At 36.4% G+C, this 22,571-nt stretch overlaps 2 protein-coding genes across 2 annotated transcripts; both read right to left on the bottom strand.

Annotated features, from left to right (window-relative positions):
- Positions 1-1,035: 1,035 nt before the first annotated feature.
- LOC137966082 (ankyrin repeat-containing protein ITN1-like) lies at positions 1,036-6,699 on the bottom strand. The gene is made up of 4 exons (XM_068812558.1): positions 6,473-6,699; positions 5,814-6,359; positions 3,989-4,398; positions 1,036-2,363 (listed from the first exon to the last, which is right to left on the bottom strand). Exons 1-4 carry the CDS (start codon positions 6,492-6,494, stop codon positions 1,530-1,532), a joined length of 1,812 nt encoding a protein of 603 aa, XP_068668659.1. The 5' UTR covers positions 6,495-6,699; the 3' UTR covers positions 1,036-1,529.
- Positions 6,700-11,615: 4,916 nt separating this feature from the next.
- LOC137966171 (exocyst complex component EXO70H1-like) lies at positions 11,616-13,746 on the bottom strand. The gene has a single exon (XM_068812717.1). It carries the CDS (start codon positions 13,630-13,632, stop codon positions 11,755-11,757), a length of 1,878 nt encoding a protein of 625 aa, XP_068668818.1. The 5' UTR covers positions 13,633-13,746; the 3' UTR covers positions 11,616-11,754.
- Positions 13,747-22,571: the final 8,825 nt, after the last annotated feature.

Below are 22,571 nucleotides of genomic sequence, written 5' to 3'. Positions count from 1 at the left end.
AAAAAACCTGCATAACTTAACAGTAAATAATGTCATGAGAATTTGTCAAAGAAGCATTCACTCAATGCACCATTGTATTTAAGAGTATTCCAGCATATAATCCATAGTTCAATAGCCCAATTTGAAAAAAATTAATTTTCTTTTAAAGCATGGGAATAAAATTCCTCCATGGTATTTTATTTATGATCTCTTAGAACTTAACATAGCTGAAGTCAAAACACAAGAAGCTCCTTATTAAAAAAAAAAAAAAAGAAATTCAATTGAAGATTTGGCCTCGGTGACTTGCTTTAAGCTAATAACATAAAAAATAAAAGCAGACAAGTTTACAACAAAGATGAAAGTGCCCCTAGATCTCAACCCTTGAACATGACAAAAAGTATGCTTTCTCACAAAAAATGGTTAGAGATGGTAGACTTAATATAATTGTTAAAACTTAAGTTTCCATAATGTATAATCAAAGTTGAAGAGGATCAAAGAGTTAAAAAAAAAAAAAACATTGTAAAAAGAAGTTTAGGAAGAGAAGAAGAACAACTGTAAGGTTTTTAAAAAAACAGATAAGAGTGAATAAAATAGTAATGGATGTTGCTTCCACGTTTACTACATCAGTGTTTTGTTTAGAGATGTAATTACAGAAAGAAACCGATTCTGAAAGGCAAGATAAAAAAAACGGAGAGCAAAACTTGAAACTAGGAGGATGGGGCATCCCACCCTCCACTGGCTTTGCTACAAATGGAATCATGGAAAAAATTATAAAAATTCCAAACAGATAATGCTCTCATTCCAAGAACCTTTTGCTTCAAATTTCAGAACTCACTAAAACTGGCATTGTCATCGTCCAAAAGGACACCATGTAAGAAGATAGCATTGAGCTCCTGTACCTAGAAATAACACACTTTTGACAAATGTAGCAGAGTACAGTAAAACTATGTCACTTCTACAAATATTTTGCTCATCAACATCGTTATAGTTTAACTTTTATCACAACAAGATTAGGCTTCCCTTTTTTTTTCTTTTTGAATGGCAAATGAGGCTCACTTTCTTGAAATATGTTATCTTTTTATAGCAGATCGGCTCGAAGGAAAGTATCAGTTTAATGGAACAACACTGAGCCTGGAATTTGATAGAGATGTCAATTTGCCTCAAACAAAGCAACCGCCAACATCACCATGGATCCCCACCATATGAATTGTTTCCAATCATCTGGAGGCAAAACCGAGTAAAGTTGCCACTCCGAATTAAAAGGCACAAAAACAGCTTCGGAGACAAAAAGTGGATTGCATGATCCATTCACAGATATACCTAACCAAAGGTCGAGCTCAATGTGACCTAGAGCAGGTTAGTTGCTGGGAGACAACAGATCACCCAAACACATATCTCTTAGAAAACCGCAGAATCCATTCCTCCAGCAAAACCCAAGGCACCTTTGTCAGCTTCGTAGCTACCCAGATGATCTATATACACATCTCAAAACTTGACAACCTGAACTGCATATTGAACTAATGCCAATTGAATGTCCACACCAGGCTGCCTCAAATTGCATATATTGGATTAATATCTGAATCAGTTATCTCTGATTGATGATTCCATGAGCTGGACCCACTTCTCCTCGACAGTTTTTCCCTTTTCTTCAGTTTCCTTGTCCGCTTAGATTTTACAACATAGTAAGTCATTGTGCCAAGAACTCCAGCCATTATCACTCCACCGATAACAGTAACTAAAATAGCTGCCCACTCATACTTCCTACCAACTACAATGTAAGAAGAGGCAATAAAAGCCACAGATGTACACACGGAAGCTAACCACATTAATTTGTTGATGATCTCCACAACCCTCCTCTCAGATTTTGTTTCCCCTCTAACTAGTGTAATCTGAACCACCACAACAGCCAAAGAAGTGAAGAGTGCAATTGCATTGAAGATGAAGAAGATTTTGAAAGAAGCATAATTTACTACCACAGCCACCCCAGAATCAGTGTCCCCTCCAGGCACAGTAAAAATTGCAGCAAAAGCCACAGTGGCAAACAGAACAGCAACTACAGTGACAGAATTTGTTGCATTGTTGATTCCCTCTCGGTGCAGTTTCCGAAGCTCCTTTGCAATACCATGGACATTCTTGTTGGTTCTCCTGGTTTGCTCAAGCTGTGTATGGACATCCTTCTTGATTTCTGTCACTGTTTTTCTTAGTTCATCCCTTGGTTGATTTAGCTCATTAGCTCTAACTGCCCCAAAGCGCGATAGGCACTCTTTTATGTCTTGAGCGTCTTCTGAGAGGGGGAGAGCTTCTGCAATGTCAAAGGCTGTTTTATGGTCCCTATTGAGAGCATTCACATTGGTGTCAGGGAGGCTTAGGAGCTCATTTACTATCTGCAAGAAATGACAAGATTTTGATTAAAGTAAGGTAAATGATTCAATACCGTTGGCAATTTTTAAGATTTCCAATTAGCTAGACATTTTTACCACAATATAAATAAAGAAAAACCCATGGCTACTTTAAATGTAAATCCATTAAAATACTGTCCAAATATGATCATAAATCTATCCTGATACCTGCACCCCCCCCCCCCCCCCCCCCCCCCCCCCCCCCCCCCCACCCCTCTCTTCTCTCCCAAAAAAAAAGGAACACTTGATTTCTTTAAATGGTAAGTCATGCTTATTGCATCCAAAAAAGTAGAGTGACTTATAAAATCTCCAATAACAGATACTTAATATCCACTGAAGTAACAAACCACCCAAGTACAGAGGTAGAACTTTTAAGTAGGTGGATTTATATCCTTTTGTCAATTAATGACAAATGAGAATGAGGAAACAGAGGTCCACAGAAAAGGATAGGGTGAAGGAGAGAGTCTCAGCAATCATATCCATTGTTATACATACTGTGTACCATGACATAAAACAGAGAAGAGGAGTTGAAAAGTCTATCCAAGTAATAAAAAAAGGCGAGGAAAATTAGTCACTTAAGATTCTAAAGTCTGATGAGAGTCAGATTTCCTTTACGTTATTTTCCTTATGACAATGAGAAGGGAGTATTCAACAGCAAATAAACTCCGAACAGAGAAAATACAAGCGAGCATTACAAGCAAAAGAAAGAAAGCTCCAATATACGTGAAAAGAAAGGCTAAACGGGGATGGAGGTGCCAATGATGAGGAGTTGTGTGTGACTCCTTCCCTAACAAAAGTGTTTGTCATGTTGTTAGCGCACCTTGGGTGTGCTGCCAAGAGATAGTCAGTTCAATTTCATAAACAAAAAAAAAAATAAAAAATCCCAGGGGCTTGTGGCCCCAGTAACCCATTTGATGGCAACCGCAGAATCTCCTCAACAATGAAGGGAGTAGTGACCCTGTACATGACGAATCAAAGGCCCTCAAAGAGGGCTCTCAACTCTGCCACTTTGCATCACAATGACCAAAGGGAGCAGAGGATAAATTTCTCTCACTCAGTTATGCTTGAAAGACTTCTACTTCCAATTAGATAAGAAACCCTTCTACACTAATCTAGTCTAATGCCAGCATGTGATTTTGGGCTCCCACACAGCTCATAAATAGAATGGTAGCAGGGTAGGTTGAAACACGTTCTGCAGAACCTGAACTAAAATTCTGCATCAAATACGGCTCTATGGCTATTAAAATAGGCTTTTGGATATATTATACATCCGAAGGTTAATGAATAACAGTTAAATCCAAGATTTTCCTCACATATAACTGAGTGAAAAAAGCAAGAAACCATCAAGAGATACAAGCATTGCTTGTTTTGTTCTTTTCACCAATCTTAACCCAAACCTCAAGAAAACTTCATATATGAAGCTGATCACTCAACAAATATAGACCTCAATAAATACTGTTAGCAAAGATGAACGATTTCATTTGCGGTATATAGCTTCGATGGAAAATTAAAAACAACCCAAAAAAAGAACAAAACAAGCAAACTTAAGCCAGAATGAGAAAATTATCCAGTCAATCATACTCCTAATGGACAGTGTCTTGAAGTAATACCTCTGCACGTTTTTTTCTGGTGGCCACATGCAATGCTGTGTTCCCAAACTTGTCAGGTAGCATAACTATTGCAGGATCAGCATCAAGAAGCAACTTTACTACTTCACAGCTGACTCCTTTTACAGCCATATGTAAAGCAGTCTGTCCTTTCTTATCGGTCCTGCGTGCCAGCTGTGGGTCCTTCTCAAGCAATGCGCTTACAATTTCTACATGTCCTTGCCGAGCAGCTAAGTGGAGAGCATTTTTACCATTGCTTCTGGGAATTTCTAACAAGCTAGAATCCTTTGAAAGTAATTCCTTCACAACTTCTGTGTGACCCCTTGATGCTGCAGATACCAGAGGAGTTGCATTTGATGGACCAACTGTTTTGCTTAATCCAGGATCATGATCTAAAAGAACCTGCACAATGGCTGCATAAATCATATCATATTAAATCATGCTGCCTCAGTGTGCATTGCTTTAAGTGAAGGTGTTAGTTCAGAAAGTAAGGAAGACAATCAAAACAAATAATGACACTCAATTAAAACTACTATTAGCCAAAAGAAAATAACAACCAAAAAACATAGATAAGTGATTACTGATAATTTGCTTCCACCACTAGTTGCTGCAAACAAAAAATAATGTTTCAGCAGTATGAGAGTAATCACAAGAATAGGTTGAAACATCCAACAAAATAAAGGTCTCAGGAAACATTTAATGTGGAAAGAAACGTTTACAACAAGGCTGTGTAGGACTAATTATCATTACGTGATAACTAAAATGAACAAAACATGGAAGCTTTGTAACTTTTCAACAAAGCTCAACACAAGCATGCCTTCAATATACTAAGCACTTCACCTGCAAGTAAATACCCATGAACTTCAACCCATGTTTATGATTATAAAGAAAACTTGCTACCCCTTCTCTAGATCCTAGTCTTGAAGGCCTCTTTCTCTTCCCGCCAACCCACCAGCATCACTCCAATTCCTGTAGTCCTAGATATCCAGTTTTGCCATCTAGTCTCATTGTCCTTGACAAGAGAAAAGCATCAAACTTTAGACTTCAATCATCTCTTCCACAGAAACTCAGCAACATTCAACCCCACTGGCACACAACTATTCAAAGAGAAACATGTGAAGAAGCCCAACCAGAAGGCAAAACAAGATTTGTTAATACCCAATCAGGAACAAATTCCACTGAAGATGAGATTAAGGAGCTATATACAAGATATTCTTATTTTCCAAATCTCTGCACAACGTAAAACTTTTTGTTTCTTTATTCAGCAATAATTTTTCCTTTTTAATTTACTGTTTGAGTCTATTCAGACAGTAAGATAATATGATAAACTTTCTCACATTCTTGCAAGACTATGGTCAGCCCCTACATAGTATCATTCACACTTCCACTTTCTTGACCAAATTCAAAGCTCACAAAACTAAGGTTTTAAGTGAAAATACAGCCAAAATTAATCGGTAACATATTTCACCTACTGCCGAACCATTTCATATGAGTCTATGCAAAGCCTGAACAATAGAAAATCTGTGTCACTGGTTTCTGTCGCATACTTCATCTAAACCAGGACAATAGCAATAAAAGTCGATTGTAGATAACTCCCAAAATATTGGACACATAACATCAAAGGACAGAAAGTGAACAGAAATCAATGCCAATCTGAAGGTAAAGGAAAAGGCCGACAAGCTTAAACTAGTGGAAATAGATGCACATGATTTGGATGTTCATTTATGGTTTCCACCTATCCATTTGTGTTCTAAACAAAATAACACGATAGAAATCCAAAAAACATAAAATAAAATAAATAGAAAACAAACAAAATCAAAGCCGTTACCTTGATGACCTTGACTGGCAGCTTTATGCAACGCATCAAATCCCGACTGACTCTTCCTCGTAATACTCTCCTTATCCGAGTACTTCAAAAGTTCCTTCATCACATCAAGATGCCCCTTCTCCGCCGCAATAAATAGAGCTGTTTCCCCCAATTCATTCACCTCGTTGACAACAGCCGACCGGATTTCGGCGACCTCGATGTCAAACTCCACTCCACTCAACGTGCCCACCATCTGAGCATCGATCTCATCCAGAATTCGCCTCACGCCAGTAAGATCCCCGCGTTGTGCAGCCAAATGGAGGTCCGTATCATTATGCTTGCCGGTGACTTGCTTCACGTATTTCTTTTTGCCAGCCTGATCGATTCTTTTCCCAGAGTTGGATAAAACCAGGGCAGGAGCAGTAGCGGAGGAGGGCGACGGTGACGGAGAAGGGAACAACGAAGAAGAGCTGATCTTCCCCGGGGAGAGGACTGGATCGCCGCTACAATTGGGGACTGGATCGCCAATAGAATTGGGGACAGGACCTTTCTCGAGATCTACCTCTCCTATTTAAAAAAAAAACAACAAAAAAAAAAACAAAGAGCAATCAGACGAAAAAGCAGCCGAGAAGACGCCCAAGACTGAAGAAGAAAAGAAAGGAAAGCGAGGAAAAACTTACCGTGTTCGACTTCGTAACCCATCTTCAGCAGCTGCGACGGCTATTAAGTCTCCGAAGCCTACAGATTCATCCGCAGAAGAAAGGACAGGAGCCAGATTCATCCGCAGAAGAAAGAAGAGGAGCCCGGAGAGCCGTTTTGTGGGGCGACCATGAGTGCATAAGGAAGGCCGCAGGTGGGCGGAAAAGTGGTTTCGGTCGTCGCTTTCTGCGTCTTCGCTTACCCCCGTCAAGTTGTTAAACACGAGGACGCCGCCGGTCCCACGGTCCAGTTTCTCGCATCTTTTAAAACTTTCTGATCCATTTGCGCTTTCACGCCAAGCAGTGTGACTCCGTACGACGCGACTTGAAATTTTGTGGGTCCGACTTTGATCCCTCCACAAAACACGCTACCGGTTCACCCTACTTTACCGGTCCGGTTCTCAATTTTTTTAAATTTATCAATGCGGTTCATAATAAAGTAGGTGGGCCAACCATTAGGAAAATCAACAGTAACCCAGAGTTGCATCAGGCCCGGTTTGGTCCACCGCTACCAGAACGACTCGAGCGAAATCTTTTCTGGTATCAGTTAACCTACTCCCGTCATCGCCTCGCTTCCCAACAAATTCTTTCGAAGACGCCTGGCCGCGTCGCCGAAACTCGACGATCTGTTATTTGTAGTGCATGTCGGTATCGTATGTATCGGTTATAGAAGCTCTCCGTGTCGTCGTGGCGATGCCTTTTCAGAAAAATCCATGGGGGGGGGGACCGAGGCAGGCGGCTTGATGCATGAACGTGGAGGAGATGCTGTTCCCAAAGCATTTCTAACACGCAACGCGACAGGGAAATAATCGGATTTTTAGGTATTTTATGTATTAGACATTTAAAGGTCACCGATACGGGCATAGCTACCTGTGTACGAGTCTTCTGTCTCGCGCGACCAATTAAATTTTGCAGCAGAAATGGAAATCACGAACCGGAGAAGCAACCGAAGCCTTGTCAAGGTAGCCATTAACGAGTTCTTCTGGGCTAATAAATGAATCTTGAAAAGATTTGGCCAAATTGGTAGAGATTGACCTTCTCCACCTGTGGCTCTCGAACCCGGGGGTGTTGGTGCTCGCACCGGAGGCGAGTTCAAGTGATGAACCCGTTCATTTACATACTCGTTTATGAGTAAAGTCGGTCAATCCTGGTTCATCTATTTTCCTTTACGTCTACGCTCCCTCTTACCCTCTTGCTCTCGGCCTCCCTCCCGTCTTTATTAATTTATACTAATACGTAAAAATCTATCATATGTCATTAATAAAATATTATTTTTATATATTAATTTTATTAATTCTTTTTTTAATATATTAAAATTGTGATTTAAGAGAAGTAATTAAAATATTGTTAAGTAAGTATTTGATCAAGTATTTTTGTTTAATTATTCTAATTTTTATAAATAATTAAACTAATAATTTTTTATTTTTTGGAAATATATTATTAGTTTATATTACTAAAAATCTATCTTATGTTATTAATAAAATTATATATTTATTTATTGATTATATTATTTATTTTTATTACAATATTAAATTAGTGATTTAAGAGAGATAATTAAAATGTTTTTAAAGTAAGCATTTGATCAAGTATTTTTGTTTAATTATACTATTTTTTACAATTAATTAAAGTAATTATTTTTAATTTTGTGGAAATATATTATTATTTTATACTACATAAAAATTTATCTTATGTTATTAATAAAATAATATATTTATTTATTGATTATATTATTTATTTTTATTACTATATTAAATTAGTGATTTAAGAGTGATAATTAAACTATTGTTAAAGTAAGCATTTGATCAAGTATTTTATTTAATTAGTCTATTTTTATAATTAATTAAACTAATAATTTTTTATTTTGTAGAAATATATTATTAATTTATACTACCTAAAAATCTATCTTATGTTATTGATAAAAATTTTATTTATTTATTTATTATATTTATTGCTTTTTTTACCTATTTTTAATAATTAATTAGTGCACCAGTTAATTTCACACGTAATTATTGTATTAATTTAGATTAAACATAAAATTATCTTTATTTATTAATGAAATATATTATTTAATTAATTAGTATATTAATATATTTTAATAATAAATTAAATTACTTATTAGGGTAGTAACCATGTTTGTTTAGCTATTATTGGAAGATTGGTTCAAGCCCACACGACCAATGAAAACTCACATAAGAGTGTTGGAAAATGGGCCCAAGCCCATAAGATATGGACCCATAGAAGGGATTCGGTTTAAAGGTGTTTTAGTCATGTTAATCTTCTATTTATTTTGGGTTATTTAATTATGCAGCGACTTATCTTTTAAGCGTAAGAGTTTGGGTGTAATTGGAACAAATGTAGTTTTATTATAATTGAACTCTACTACCTTCTTTTATTATAAATAAAGGTTCATATACTCTGATTATAATAAGTCAATGAAGTATTTTTTCCCATAAAGTCAACATGGTATCAGAGCAGGTTTTGTGAATTGTCTCAGTAACCCATAGAGGTAATGTGATTTTTCTCTGATTTGTTATCTCTAGCAGTTAGGCTTCGTATTTTTTTTTCTTTTTTTTTGTCTCTATACCCATTAGTTGTTTTATATTTTTCACCTTTGTACTAAGTTTTTCATATTGCAATTTATATATTGACGGAAAGATGTTCGAGTCTACTTTCCAAAGAAAAATTATTTTTTCCAATCGGAGTTATCTACAAAGAGAAATCGATATTTGAAGCAGTGAAGGTCAGATTGAAAAAAAAAAGGTTCGTGCAGCAGCAGAAAATTTCAATTTCTGAGGTATTTTATGCTATCAAGAACGAGATTTTATATGGAGAATTATATATCAAAAGAAATATCTGTAAGTCTATTTTCTTACCTATTCAACCAATTCTCTATCTGAGTTTTTTATAAGGAGATATTGATCTTGGAAGAGTCAATAGTCATGCTAGCAAAAGGAAAAACAATACTTAGTTCGGCCAGATTATAGAGACCGAGATCTATCAGATTATTTATCTCAAAATAATTATATTTTATGAAGAGAAGTTATACATGGATGAAAGGTATTTAAGTTAGTTTCAAAAGGAGAAAATTTCATGTTAATCCGATCTATATTTAAAAATATATTCGCATTGGAAGAATCAAAGGTCATGTTGGTATCCTGTTACATTGAAAAATCCGAATTTAAGCTAATTATTTTGTGTCACTTTTTGAGTTGCTATATCAGGAAAATATCTCAATTCTCCCTGGTTTGAGGGGCTTATTACTATATATATGTTATTTGGGTTTATTGTTACATCTATGATATTTGGTTCAAGCTAGGATCATGACCATTACCTCCCAGTTTGAAGGGGTGAAGTACAAAAAGTACAAGAAAAATGTATTTTATTCCACAAGTTGCAGATAAGTTTTATGTGACCAAAATATTCAAGAAAGGGGGAGTACAAATGAAGCTTGTGCAGCTAAGAAAAAAAATTATATCGGATTATTTCATGGGTCATTTTACAAGGTTTATTATTTTGGTTCATGTTATATGTGTTAGAAAATGGTTGTGTTATATGGGACTAAACCCATTTCAGTTGCAGCTATTGTGTCTCTTTGGATAAGACATTATTATTGAAAATGAGGTGGCCTTAGTATCTATGTTACATCACCGTGAGGGAGAAACTTATTACTAAATCTACTACCTATGAGAGTCGATGCCCGGGTTGGGACATCATGTGAACGAGCTTATTACTACATCTATATTACATCACCGTGATGGAAAAACTTATTACTACATCTATGTTATACCCCCCGAGCATTGCTTATAAACCCACTACCTACATTAACAAGAGTGACACTACCTACAAAATATAGGAGTGTGTCGAACATCCACCATGAGTTATTTGACTGGATTATAAAGCAATGTAATACAACTTGAAGTGATTTTATTTTCACTTATCTTATGCTAGCTAGGCCTCATGAACGAGAGCACCAGCGTGAGGGGGAATGTTGAAAGATACGGAAGATTGCCATTTTATACAAAAAGATTTTATACATCATTTGTAGCAAGCCGAGAGTTCATGATATTTTTTCACCCCCAACTTAAGGGGGAGTATTGGAAGATGAGCTCAAGCCCATACTACCAAGGAAGACCCATATTACCTAAGAGTATTGGAAGATGGGCCCCTAGAAGAGTTTCAGTTTAAAGGTATTTTAGTTATGTTAATCTTTTATTTATTTAAGTGTTAAAGTTTGAGTGTAATTGGGACAAAATTAGTTTTATTATAATTAGACTCTATTAACTTCCTCTATTATAAATAGAAGTTCATATATTCTGATTATAATAAGTCAACGAATTATTTTTTTTTCATAAATTCAATAAATATATTATAAAAAGTAATGTTTTCTCTCAAAATATTTTTCATTTTGGGCATTAAAACAAAAAATTGCGGTGTATTTTATATTTACCGCACTAATACCAACAACTGATTGATTTGCCTGTCCGTCTTCCGCTACAATTTTCACTGCAGAAATCGAAATCACTAATGGGAACGTAATCGAAGTTGTGCCGAAGTGACAGCTTTTCTGATATGATGAGAAGCATTCGCAACTGTGGCCTCAGGAATCAGAGAAGCACCTTTCCATTAATGAATTTTGAAATTTTTGGCCGATTTGGTAGAGATTGACCTCACTTTGCTTCGGACCTGTGCATTCATTCACGCTTATATCCATTAATACCCATTAATCAACAGCAGCTTTGAGATGACTCCGAGGTGTGTCTGGAGTCGAGTCATTTTGGTAGTCGTGATCGGTTCTCTCCAGAATCAATAAAAGCCACAAAATCTGCACCACAGACAAATTTGAGTTTTGGTAGCGAAGGAGACAGAATGCTCTCAAAAGAGTTTTCTAATCGACATCCGAAATCTTATTTGCAGGGAACTAGAAATTTTTGTGGTTCCTCATGAGCTGACGATGGAAGATTCCTCCGTCCCGTACATTTGTCTCGGCCATGCAGAGACGGCCAGTAGAATCTTTTACTTAAAATTTAAACGAGAAATCCCATGTCAATGGGGAGATGTGTTCCTATCTTGATAAGATTTTCAAAAGAGAAGAGAAGAGAAGAGAAGAGAAGAGAATAGACCATTTTCCAGCTGCAACCAATAAACATATGATCTATGAAATACAGCGTATGAACTCGTTATGTCTTATCGGAATTTTCCATTTTACATCGCCCGGAAAAAGATACTGAAAGATGTAAAAAGTTTACTTTCCCTCAACCCCTCTCTCATTGGGATCTCCGGCCTGGTTGATGCAATGGCGTCGAGGATCCCAAGACGTCGTCGCCGTGAAACAAGTCAGACAAGTAGTTCTCCAAGTCCTCCGGCAGGAACCTTACTGTCACTTCCAACCCTCTCTCATTTCTCAGCGTCATCCTGTACTTGGCGTAAAATTCCCTGTATTTCGGCACGATCTTCCTCGCTAACGAGATCTTGATATCGTCCCTAAGTTTCCGGTCCGGCACCAGCCATCCCGAATGCCGCCGGTACGCTTCCTCGAACTCTAGGTTGAATCGCCGGAAACCTTCTTTTACCTTGTCGGAGGAGAGCTGTTGGCCTGCCGGATCGTCGGGCAGCGCCATCTGAACTTTTTGCCACGCCTGTCTTTCGTAGTTGGCCACGTATGCTCTCACCTTCTCTTCGTGTTTGGTGATCCAGTCTTCTCCAAGAATTAGCCGCAGATTGCAATTCTTTACCTTGGTGATGACGTACTGGAGATTGTTTAGTAGGAAGAGATAAGCGAGTGGGACGTCTTTGTGTAGCTCGGCTTTGCCGTCGAGCTTGCAGAGGAGGACGAGGATGATCCATGCGAGACGGACTGTCGAGGGGTAGAACGGATTTTCTGAGGAGAAGCTGCTGGAATCGTCAGAAATTAAGGCGACCATCGGTGGAGTCTTCACGGGTAAAGGCCAGTCGGCGAGAATGTCAACGAGAATCCCGTTGTAGTCGGCGAGGAAGCTGACATAGTTCATGACGTATCGGGTTAATGGGTGGAGTCCGCCGCCTGGCACCGGCGACTTGGAGGAGTCCTTCTGGATCGTCGTTTCGAAATCGGCAATCATGGCACGGACGGATTCTCCGATCTTGATCAGCGCGTTAACGGCCTGGATTCGGACGGCGGAGGTGGTTTCGTAGGAGAAGGTCGACTCTATGTCCGGCCAGAGCTCGGCGATGGCGTCGTACATGTCCAAGAACCGGAACATCTTTTCCGGCGACTTTTTGCATTTGGTGACGGATTCAGCGAAGGCGAAGAGGTTCACGGCCGCTTCTTTGGCGATTTCAGAGAAGCAAGATTCTTTGATATTGCCGGAGGTGTCGAAGACGTGATCGCAGAGGATTCGCTCTCCGGTGAAGAGCGTCCTGCTGGCGATTTTCACCGCGTGCAACCAGACTTTGATTTTATGCTCGAGACTTTCCCAATCCAGCTTCTGAAGCTGATGAGAACTCATCCTTGCGAACCCCAGGCGGTACAGGCCTTCATCCACGATCGACTTTCTGACAATTTTGTAGATTCTCACGCACTCCTTCCCGTAACCGGACTGTATCATACACTCAGCAATGGCTCGGAGATCCGACATCACCATAGAAGAAACTCTCTCAACTTCCTGGATGGAATTCCCGGCAATCTGCACGTCGTCCTCGGAGGCAAAATCATCCTCAATATCCGAGATACTAGAGACGGTGGTATTGGAGGAAGACCTCTCCGACATAGACTCCGGATCAAGATAATCCCGATTAGCCGCTAGTATTTGATAAAACTCCTTCTCCAGTCTCTTCATCGCCGTCTGCATCAAGCTCTGAGCTCGAATAATCTTCTCAGAGCTGGAGTCTGCGGATACATAGACTTGCATCGCATGTTGCAAATTGCTCACCGATTTGATAAACTCCATGGCTTCCCCGCGGTTGTCGTAGAAAAGCGAAGTGATTTTGGCGTAGGGGGAAGAGTCGATATCCCACTTGGTGATAATCTCTTCCGCGGCGGAGACATCATTCTCGATCAGATATTCCGAGAAGGTGATCCTGGGGGACGAGGGAGCCATATTGGCGGTGGTCGCGGTTCTCTTAGGAGAAGAAAAGAAGAAGCTCCTCATTCCCTTACGAGGCATCAGATGTCGAAAATGCGCCAGAACGAATAATATCAAACTGGGGAAATTTTGGGTTCAGAGAGACTGAAGAGCGAAAAAGAAACGGAAGCTTTCGCTGGTACTGCTCTCTCTTGGTCGGCTATCGCTCGCTTTGTAAAACCAGTCGAGAGAGGCGAAGGGGTGTATATATAGAGACGAAGCTCGTCCGTGTGACACAGTAAAAAATACAGCGTTGACTATTCGAATCTGTCTACGTGTGAATAGAATGAAATGACTTATTTCTCCTCATGTTCTTTGTGTTCTTCTCCTTTACTGGTCTGTTGTTTGTTACCCCGTGTCGGGGTTTCAACCTCAAATAGCCTCCCTTTTGACATCCGTTTCCTCTTGCGGGCGTCTCATGATGCTGAAACCTTGAAACGCCGTCCAGAAAACCCAAATAATGACTATATTTGTGAGAAATTAAACATTTTTTGAGATGGAACAAGGCCGTGGGCGGCTCTAATTTTAGTTCCGATTTGAAACTGAATGAAACGGGATCATTCAGAAACCATTATTCTACAGTACCAGTTCTGCTACAAAAATTCTGTAATCCATATCCCTCTAACGCGTCTTTTCTGGTGCAAAAACGCAGCGTGAAGTTGTCACGATTTTTCAAAACTTCATTAATGGAGAACGGAGATATAGCGCAGCGAAGGAATCGAACTTCCGCTGGCGATTCTGCAACCTGCGGGTCGTTTCCGTCTCGTCGTTTTCCCGCCGGAGGTGCGGCCATAGCGAGCAGGAAATGACGAGCGGACCCCTATGAACCGCGTTTGATGATGGATAAATTAATGGATGCTTTTCGACTTGGTGGGAGTCAGGGTCCCAGACGCCTGAAAGAGTAACATCAAAAACAAAAACGTGTGGATAGCCTTCTTGTCCTGGAGTATTTTTTGTCTGAAATTAAGCAATTAACTGGTGAGGATTCTGGAAATTCGTTTCTTGTCCCCTGTTTACCGGCCAATCATAAACAGGTTGTCGAGAATTCCGCCTTAATGTGATGGCCGGCACTTGATTACTCCGGGTAATAACTAGAAAATTTGATTTTTGTACCTGGTTCTATCTCTCCCTCTCTTTCTTACAAATCTCCAGCTTGAATTCCTAAATCGTGAGACAGGCATGCCGTGCATATCTAACTGCTCCAGGTTTTTTCAGTTAGTTTTTAACTATGATTATTCTCTGTGAGAGTGTTCAACATGTAATGATCGACTGGTGATTCTTGATTATAAAACCGAAAAGGGAAAAAGAGAAATTTCGTATCCTTTCTCCTGGATTATGGTTATATAAATTGAATTCGTGAAACGTACATAGTTACATCAAGTCATTCCGTTTCATTACATTTTTCCTGTTGCTCCTGCCCCAGTTTCGGGGAAGTGATTACAACATCATCTAACGTCTTCCACTTGTTTTTTTCCGTTTTATGTGCGATGTGAGGTTCGTCAATGGCGTGGGTCATCATCCCTCGAAGACCTTTAACTCTGTCTTTTCCGCGCCGGCCATTAACCACCGCAGAAAATTTTGTAAAGGGTTTTCCTTTTTTTCATTGTTTAGCTCATCATTCCGTGGGGTTGGTGATGACAGTGAGAACAAGCATTGGATCGCTGAAAGTGTGGAGCATCACCATTGACAACAAAGAGATCTAGGAAGAAATATTACGATTCCTCGATAAGCTTTTTTGTGAGTCGTATTTGACACAGAGAGTTGTTAATCTGTAAAACAGTTGTAAACCCGTAATAGATATAAGGGAATTTTACCAAAATACCGGTTTTAAACAATTTATTTATGAAAATAACGAAGACCACAAATTATTTACAAAACTACCGAACTTTGACCGGTCCACTGTATATGTGGACAGTCAAAGGTGACACGTAAGCTTTGACTGCTTACGTGTCGCTCCATCATCAGAGCGATGCTGTAGATGAATACATAGACTGCCACGTCATTATTATTGACACGTCATTTGCCACGTCATTACATGATAAAATTTTGAATAAATTAAAAAAAATTAAAAAATCACATACACTTTTTATTACCTTATATCTAAAATAAAAAATTATTTAAAAAATTAATAAACAATTAAAAAATTAACTCTTACTTATTTAACACCATTTAATATCAATTAAAATATTTATTAATTAAAAAAATTATCGTTATACTTTTTATTTCTTCATATTTTACAAAATAAAATAAAATAAGTAAATTAATTAGATTTAAAATATTTATAAATTAAAAAATACAAAAAAAATATTTTAGAGTTAAAAATACAATTTATTTGTATATTTTTATCACCTTATTTACAAAATAATAATATTTACAAATTTTAAATATTTATAAATTTAAAAAATCTTACTCTTAAGTCTTACCCATATATTATCGATTTAAAATATTTAAAATTTTTAAAAAAATACAAAAAAACTATTTTAGAGTTTAAAAATATAATTTATTTGTATATTTTTATCACCTTATTTATAAAATAATATTTAGAAATTTTAAATATTTATAAATAAAAATAATCTAACTCTTACCCATTTACTATGGATTTAAAATATTTATAAATAATTTTTTTTATTTTTAAGTCTTACCCGTATATTATCTATTTAAAATATTTATAAATAGAAAAAAATTTACTCTTAAATCTTACCCATATATTATCCATTTAAAATATTTATAAATTAAAAAATATATACAAAAAAATTGTTTTAGATTTTAAAAATATAATTTATTTGTATACTTTTTATCACCTTATTTACAAAATAATAAATTATTAAAAAATATATTATTTAATTAAAAATCTTACAAAACTTTACAATAATTTTAATTTGGCAAAAATTTTATTAAAATAAAATCAGAAATTAAACAGTAAATCACATAAAAATCAATACAGTAATTAAACACCTAAATTCAAATTAATATTATAATTAAATACAATAATTCTATCCAATTAACAAAAACCCTAAAAAATCACCCCAAGGTTTTGAGAGAATGGCCGGGACGAACAAAGGGGAAGGGAAAGAGCGTCGGCGGCGAGAGGAAAGGGGAAGGGAAAGAACGTCGGCGGCGAGAGGATGAACAGAGGGGAACGGAGAAAAAGAACGAATGATAAGGCTGAGACGAAGAGAGAGTGGTTGAGCGGAGGGCGTCGAGGGCGAGGCCGAGCGGCGGCAATAGGGGCGAGGTCGAGGCCGAGGCAGAGCAGAGGCCGCAGGCGAGCGGCCGAGGCCGAGCGGCGGCAACAGGGGAGGCGAGCGGCAACAGGGGAGGTGAGCGGCAGCAGGGGAGGCGGCAGAAGGCGAGCGACGAGAGGAGAGCAGCCGAGACGAGAGGCGAGGAGAAAATCGTGGAGGAGAAAATCGCTTGCGGCCGCTGCTCTGCCTCGGCCTCGTCCCCGCTGCCGCCGCTCGGCCTCGCCCTCGACGCCCTCCGCTCAACCCTCTGTTCATCCTCTCGCCGCCGATGTTCTTTCCCTTCCCCTTTTTGTTAATTGAATAGAATTATTTTATTTAATTATAATATTAATTTGAATTTAGGTGTTTAATTACTGTATTGATTTTTATGGATTTACTGTTTAATTTCTGATTTTATGTTAATAAATTTTTTGCCAAATTAAAATTATTGTAAAGTTTTGTAAGATTTTTAATTAAATAATATATTTTTTAATAATTTATTATTTTGTAAATAAGGTGATAAAAAGTATACAAATAAATTATATTTTTAAAATCTAAAACAATTTTTTTTGTATATTTTTTTAATTTATAAATATTTTAAATGGATAATATATGGGTAAGATTTAAGAGTAAATTTTTTTCTATTTATAAATATTTTAAATAGATAATATATGGGTAAGACTTAAAAATAAAAAAAATATTTATAAATATTTTAAATCCATAGTAAATGGGTAAGAGTTAGATTATTTTTATTTATAAATATTTAAAATTTCTAAATATTATTTTATAAATAAGGTGATAAAAATATACAAATAAATTATATTTTTAAACTCTAAAATAGTTTTTTTGTATTTTTTTAAAAATTTTAAATATTTTAAATCGATAATATATGGGTAAGACTTAAGAGTAAGATTTTTTAAATTTATAAATATTTAAAATTTGTAAATATTATTATTTCGTAAATAAGGTGATAAAATATACAAATAAAGTATTTTTAAACTCTAAAATATTTTTTTTGTATTTTTTTAATTTATAAATATTTTAAATCTAATTAATTTACTTATTTTATTTTATTTTGTAAAATATGAAGAAATAAAAAGTATAACGATAATTTTTTTAATTAATAAATATTTTAATTGATATTAAATGGTGTTAAGTAAGTAAGAGTTAATTTTTTAATTGTTTATTAATTTTTTAAATAATTTTTTATTTTAGATATAAGGTAATAAAAAGTGTATGTGATTTTTTAATTTTTTTTAAATTTATTCAAAATTTTATCATGACGTGGCGAATGATGTGTCAATAATAATGACGTGGCAGTCTATGTGTTCATCTACTGATGATGGAGCGACACGTAAACAGTCAAAGCTTACGTGTCACCTTTGACTGTCCACATATACGGTGGACCGGTCAAAGTTCGGTAGTTTTGTAAATAATTTGTGGTCTTCGTTATTTTCATAAATAAGTTATTTAAAACCGGTATTTTGGTAAAATTCCCTAGATATAACTGTAAACATGTAAGAAAGTTGTAAACGTGATTCCTTGTATAAATTTAGGTTGCTTTGAATCAATTGAAACAAGATTCTAGAAAATACTTTTTTCCCGTTTTTAACATGGTATCAGAGTTTATTACTTTGGACACCACTTCCTAATGGATTCGCTACGACTTATTATTCTTAAGGACTTTTATTATTTACTGGTTATCCATTGTTATACAATTGTACATGTGGTACATGTTATTTTGATATTGACCCATTTCCGTTATTACTATTGTGTCTCTTTGATTGAGACTTTATTTTTGAAGAGGAACTTCGTGGTTGCTTGCATAGGGTTTGTTATTTGCTGACTGTTGTCGGCATTGGTTTATATTTGAATTATCCATGGTGGCCTCAACATCTTCTCTTTCTCTTTACCTATTACCCATTGGTTATTTGGCTGTTTTCCTCCTACCATCCTTTTACTTGACTATCACTTAAACCCTTTTCAAGCATTGCTTTGGTTCGTCCATTTTATTTATATGGGTGTTTTAAGTCTTTTAAGGCTTTTTATTGGTACTTGTGGGTATTTTATTGTCGTCTTGTGAACGATAGACTTGACCCACTCTATCTTTTATTGGTACCCTTGGGTATTTTATTGCTATCTTGTGAATGACACGCATTACCCACTTTAGTGATTATTATCATTATATTTGTTGGAAGTCCTTTGGGGTTGGTTTCGATTTATGTTTTATTACCCATTTCTACCCTTTGAAAGTTTGTACCTGTTTCCCCCCTTAATTGGCATTTATTACTCCTACTATTTGAGAGTCGTTGTCTGTGGAGGGACACGGTGATATAGAAGTTTTATTACACTTATGAGCATTGCGTATAGACCCACTGTTTATAGAAGATAGGAGTATATCTTAAATCCAGCATGAGTTACGATTGGAGTATGGACCAATGTCATACAACTTGGAGTAATTTTTTCCTCACTTATCTTATGCTAACTTGGCCTCATGGAAGAGATCACCAACGTGAGGGGGAGTGTTGGAAGATGTGGAAGACTGACATTTTATACGAGAATATCCTATACACCATTTGTAGCAAATTGGGAGTTTATGATGGAAGAGCTTATTACTACTTATATGTTATTTGGTTCAAGTTGGGATCATTCGCATTACCTCCCATCTCGAGAGGGAGTGTTAATCTATAAAACAGCTATAAATGCGTAATAGTTGTAAATGAACTATGCATAAGAAAGCTGTAAATGCATGAATTCTTGTATAAATTTAGGTATTTTGAATCAATTGAAACAGGATTCCTCCTACACACGTAGAGGAGATAAGAATTGCAGATCGTTTCTCCTAGTAACTTATGTTAACCGATTGAAACAGATCATTTTCGAAGACTTTTCCTTGTTCCAGCACTGTTATTAACAACCAAATCTGCACTCGTGATTCGTTTCTTGTTACTAATCTCTCGTCACCACGGCGCTTCCTTTCTGGTGAAACTACTGACTAACAATCTTTGTGAACGTACGCCACCGAGGTCGACACCCAGAACGCAGACGATGCAGAATTTGCTCCCCTCGGGAGGTAATAGAGTTGAAATTTGCGTCTGGTTCATAGAAACGGTAACTAATCTCAACAACGTAGCCGAGCGTCGAACCGCCAAGAAATTGAATCTTCTGACGCTTACAGGTTCAGATTCGCGGTTAGTAAGTCATGAAGTGGGAAGAAAACTGGAGAACTTCCCAGACGTCCATGTCTACGAAAATCTCCGGAAGCGGGGTTTCTCAGTTGATCCATCACGTAGTTATTTAACGATTGGACATGAGGAAGAGGAAAAGAAGGAAGGGGGTAAGAGTGAGAACGCGATGGTGGCAAAAGTGGGCAGAAACGGGGACGAAGATGGGTTGACTTCAGACGATCGCAGCCCGGTGAACGCAAAAGCGCCGCAAGAAACCACAGGTAATTTCCATGGGAAAAACTATTTCAATTTTTATAGGGGTATTTCGGTCATAAACATGAAAGAAGCGAGAGGTCACATTGGTAATTAAGATTTAAGAAAAGTGTTTTTTTTATTTATTCACATTTTAGGTCACATAAATATGTTCATGCACTCCTCGAGATGTAATTAAGATCATGCACTTATCTATTAACATAGAGGCTGAGAAAACCCAATCCATAAAGGGTGATTATATGTGCTTAAAAAGGACCATTTTAATCCATTCATGATCCAAAATAGTGCAACCTTGCTTCATCACACTTTGTATTTCTTTTGTATTTGTAATTATTTTTCACTAAATTATATTTTTTGGGCATTTTTTATTTCTTAAGTTGTCCATGACCATTTAATTATTCACATCGAAAGAAAAAATAGAAGACACGAAATGGGGATTTCGATCGGCTTGTCTCATCAAAATTTGATAACCCTATTTTATACTAAACCAAAAGTATATACAATGTTTAAAATTTTAAAAATAGAAATATGTATTATTGTTAATCATAATTTAAATTAAAATCCATTTATCTTAATCCAAATTTTGCTTAACTAATCGTTGAAAAAAGAGAAAAATAAGTTCTTATCACTTTACTTAAATTAAATACATAATTAATTCATGATGAAAATATTATAAACTATCTTATTCATGACAAAAAAAATATTGTAATTGAAATTAAATGAATAATTGGTTCATGATAAAAACTTTGTAGACTATTGTGAAACTCATTAATTGGTAAAAAAAAAAATTGTTTTAAGCAAAAACATTATCATAGTCACTGCTTAAGATCTAGACATGATTTTTCTTCCCCATTCCAATGAGACCTAATTCAAACCGAACATTAAAGATAGACCAGATAGATGGTTTCTTTCACCCTTCCAATAAAACATGCTTATTATTTGGTTGCAATTGCATTTATCATCATGGTATATTTTATCTAATACAAGTTTTAAGGATTTAATTCGATAAAAATATTAAAGATATTTTTACTTATTTTGAATGAGAAAGATGTGGGAATTGAGATTCAAAGTTCCATTAATGACCAATATTTTGATGATAATATACTAAGTTATGTAAGTATGGTCTATAAGTGAAATTCATGCAAAAATTATTGGAATAATTTTTTTTTTGAAAGTTGAAGTCGACCATTTACTGAAGGAGTTGAGCCCATGTGCTACACATAGTTGCAATCGGAGCTTGAATCCAACTTGCAATGAGCTTAAAGCCAAAAATGGAGTCGACCCCAACATTGATGTTACTATATGAGTCCATCCCACCTAGATGGACACCACATTGAAAAAAATGGAGTCAAGCTTGTCTTAAAGAAAAATAATGTGGGGGAGAGCTCAGAGAGTAGGGTTTGCCCTCAAAACTGATCATTGGAGATAATGGATTCAAACCTCATGCACTAGAGTCGACCCCACAATATAAAATTTCAAGTTTTTAGAATGTCAAAGTCAGATTCAGAAGGCTATAGGTTTATAAATTTTTTAAGTGACCTACCAACATGTTTAGCAGAAAAAAATAGGATTTGTAATTTTGGAGTATACGTTTACCTATTTTTTATAAATACCAAAAATATCCTCATCAACTTACAAGCATTAGTTTTTGTAATGTTGTATGTCAAACTCGACTCAAACTTCAAGATATGTTTTCGCAAATGAATTTCAAAGCTCTCAAGTGTCCCACATGATTTCTCAAAATACTAGTGTCATTAAGAGTAGAGAAGAAGTACTTTTGGCTGAGTTTGGCAATGAAAGCTAAGTATTTATGAGCATTTTAAGATCTGATTTACATTCTTGCTTTCTTAATTGTGGATTTTGGCCCTTGATTTTCACATCAATTGACAGTTTTTAAAAAATTTCCACATTGTAAGCAATTCTAAAACTCTTAAGTGTCTTGATTTTCAAAGCTATATTAGTAGTGTTGTTGAAAATTTTGGTAGATTCACCCTAAGATTGGTGTAATCAATGTTTGATTCCCCATTGTCACATTTGACTTATAAGAGGGAGATGAGGCTAGACTTAAGTCTAGCCAACTTAGTGGTTAGGAATTGGTGGGTGGTGAGAGCCACAAATTTCTACTAAAGATCTTCATGTGAGTTTAAATTAAACTAATAAACCTTATTTTAGGAAGATCCAGAGTTTGGTGACATTGAGAATATAGGGTCAGGGAGTTTTGAAATATGAGTGCAACTTGTTTGAAGCTGTCCACTTCTCAAAGCAAAGGAAAGGAGAACAATGGAAGTGGTTGGCCTTGTCCCTTCTGTTTTGGGAC

This window comes from Aristolochia californica, unplaced genomic scaffold (assembly GCF_029961685.1).
Source record: "Aristolochia californica isolate CCGP_79_NKW_82.1479 unplaced genomic scaffold, dmAriCali1.0.hap1 SCAF_5, whole genome shotgun sequence".
NCBI classification, from domain to species: domain Eukaryota; kingdom Viridiplantae; phylum Streptophyta; class Magnoliopsida; order Piperales; family Aristolochiaceae; genus Aristolochia; species Aristolochia californica.
The sequence above is the reverse complement of the archived record's forward strand: the minus strand, read 5'-3'. Positions and strand labels throughout refer to the sequence as shown.

Excerpts from the sequence above, each read along its gene's own strand:
- LOC137966171 (XM_068812717.1), bottom strand. The coding sequence starts at position 13,632 with ATGCCTCGTAAGGGAATGAGGAGCTTCTTCTTTTCTTCTCCTAAGAGA.
- LOC137966082 (XM_068812558.1), bottom strand. The coding sequence starts at position 6,494 with ATGGGTTACGAAGTCGAACACG. Across the intron at positions 4,399-5,813 it reads TGCCAGTCAAGGTCATCAAG|CCATTGTGCAGGTTCTTTTA; the intron begins GTAACGGCTTTG and ends TGATTTATGCAG. Across the intron at positions 2,364-3,988 it reads CCAGAAAAAAACGTGCAGAG|ATAGTAAATGAGCTCCTAAG; the intron begins GTATTACTTCAA and ends CATTTCTTGCAG.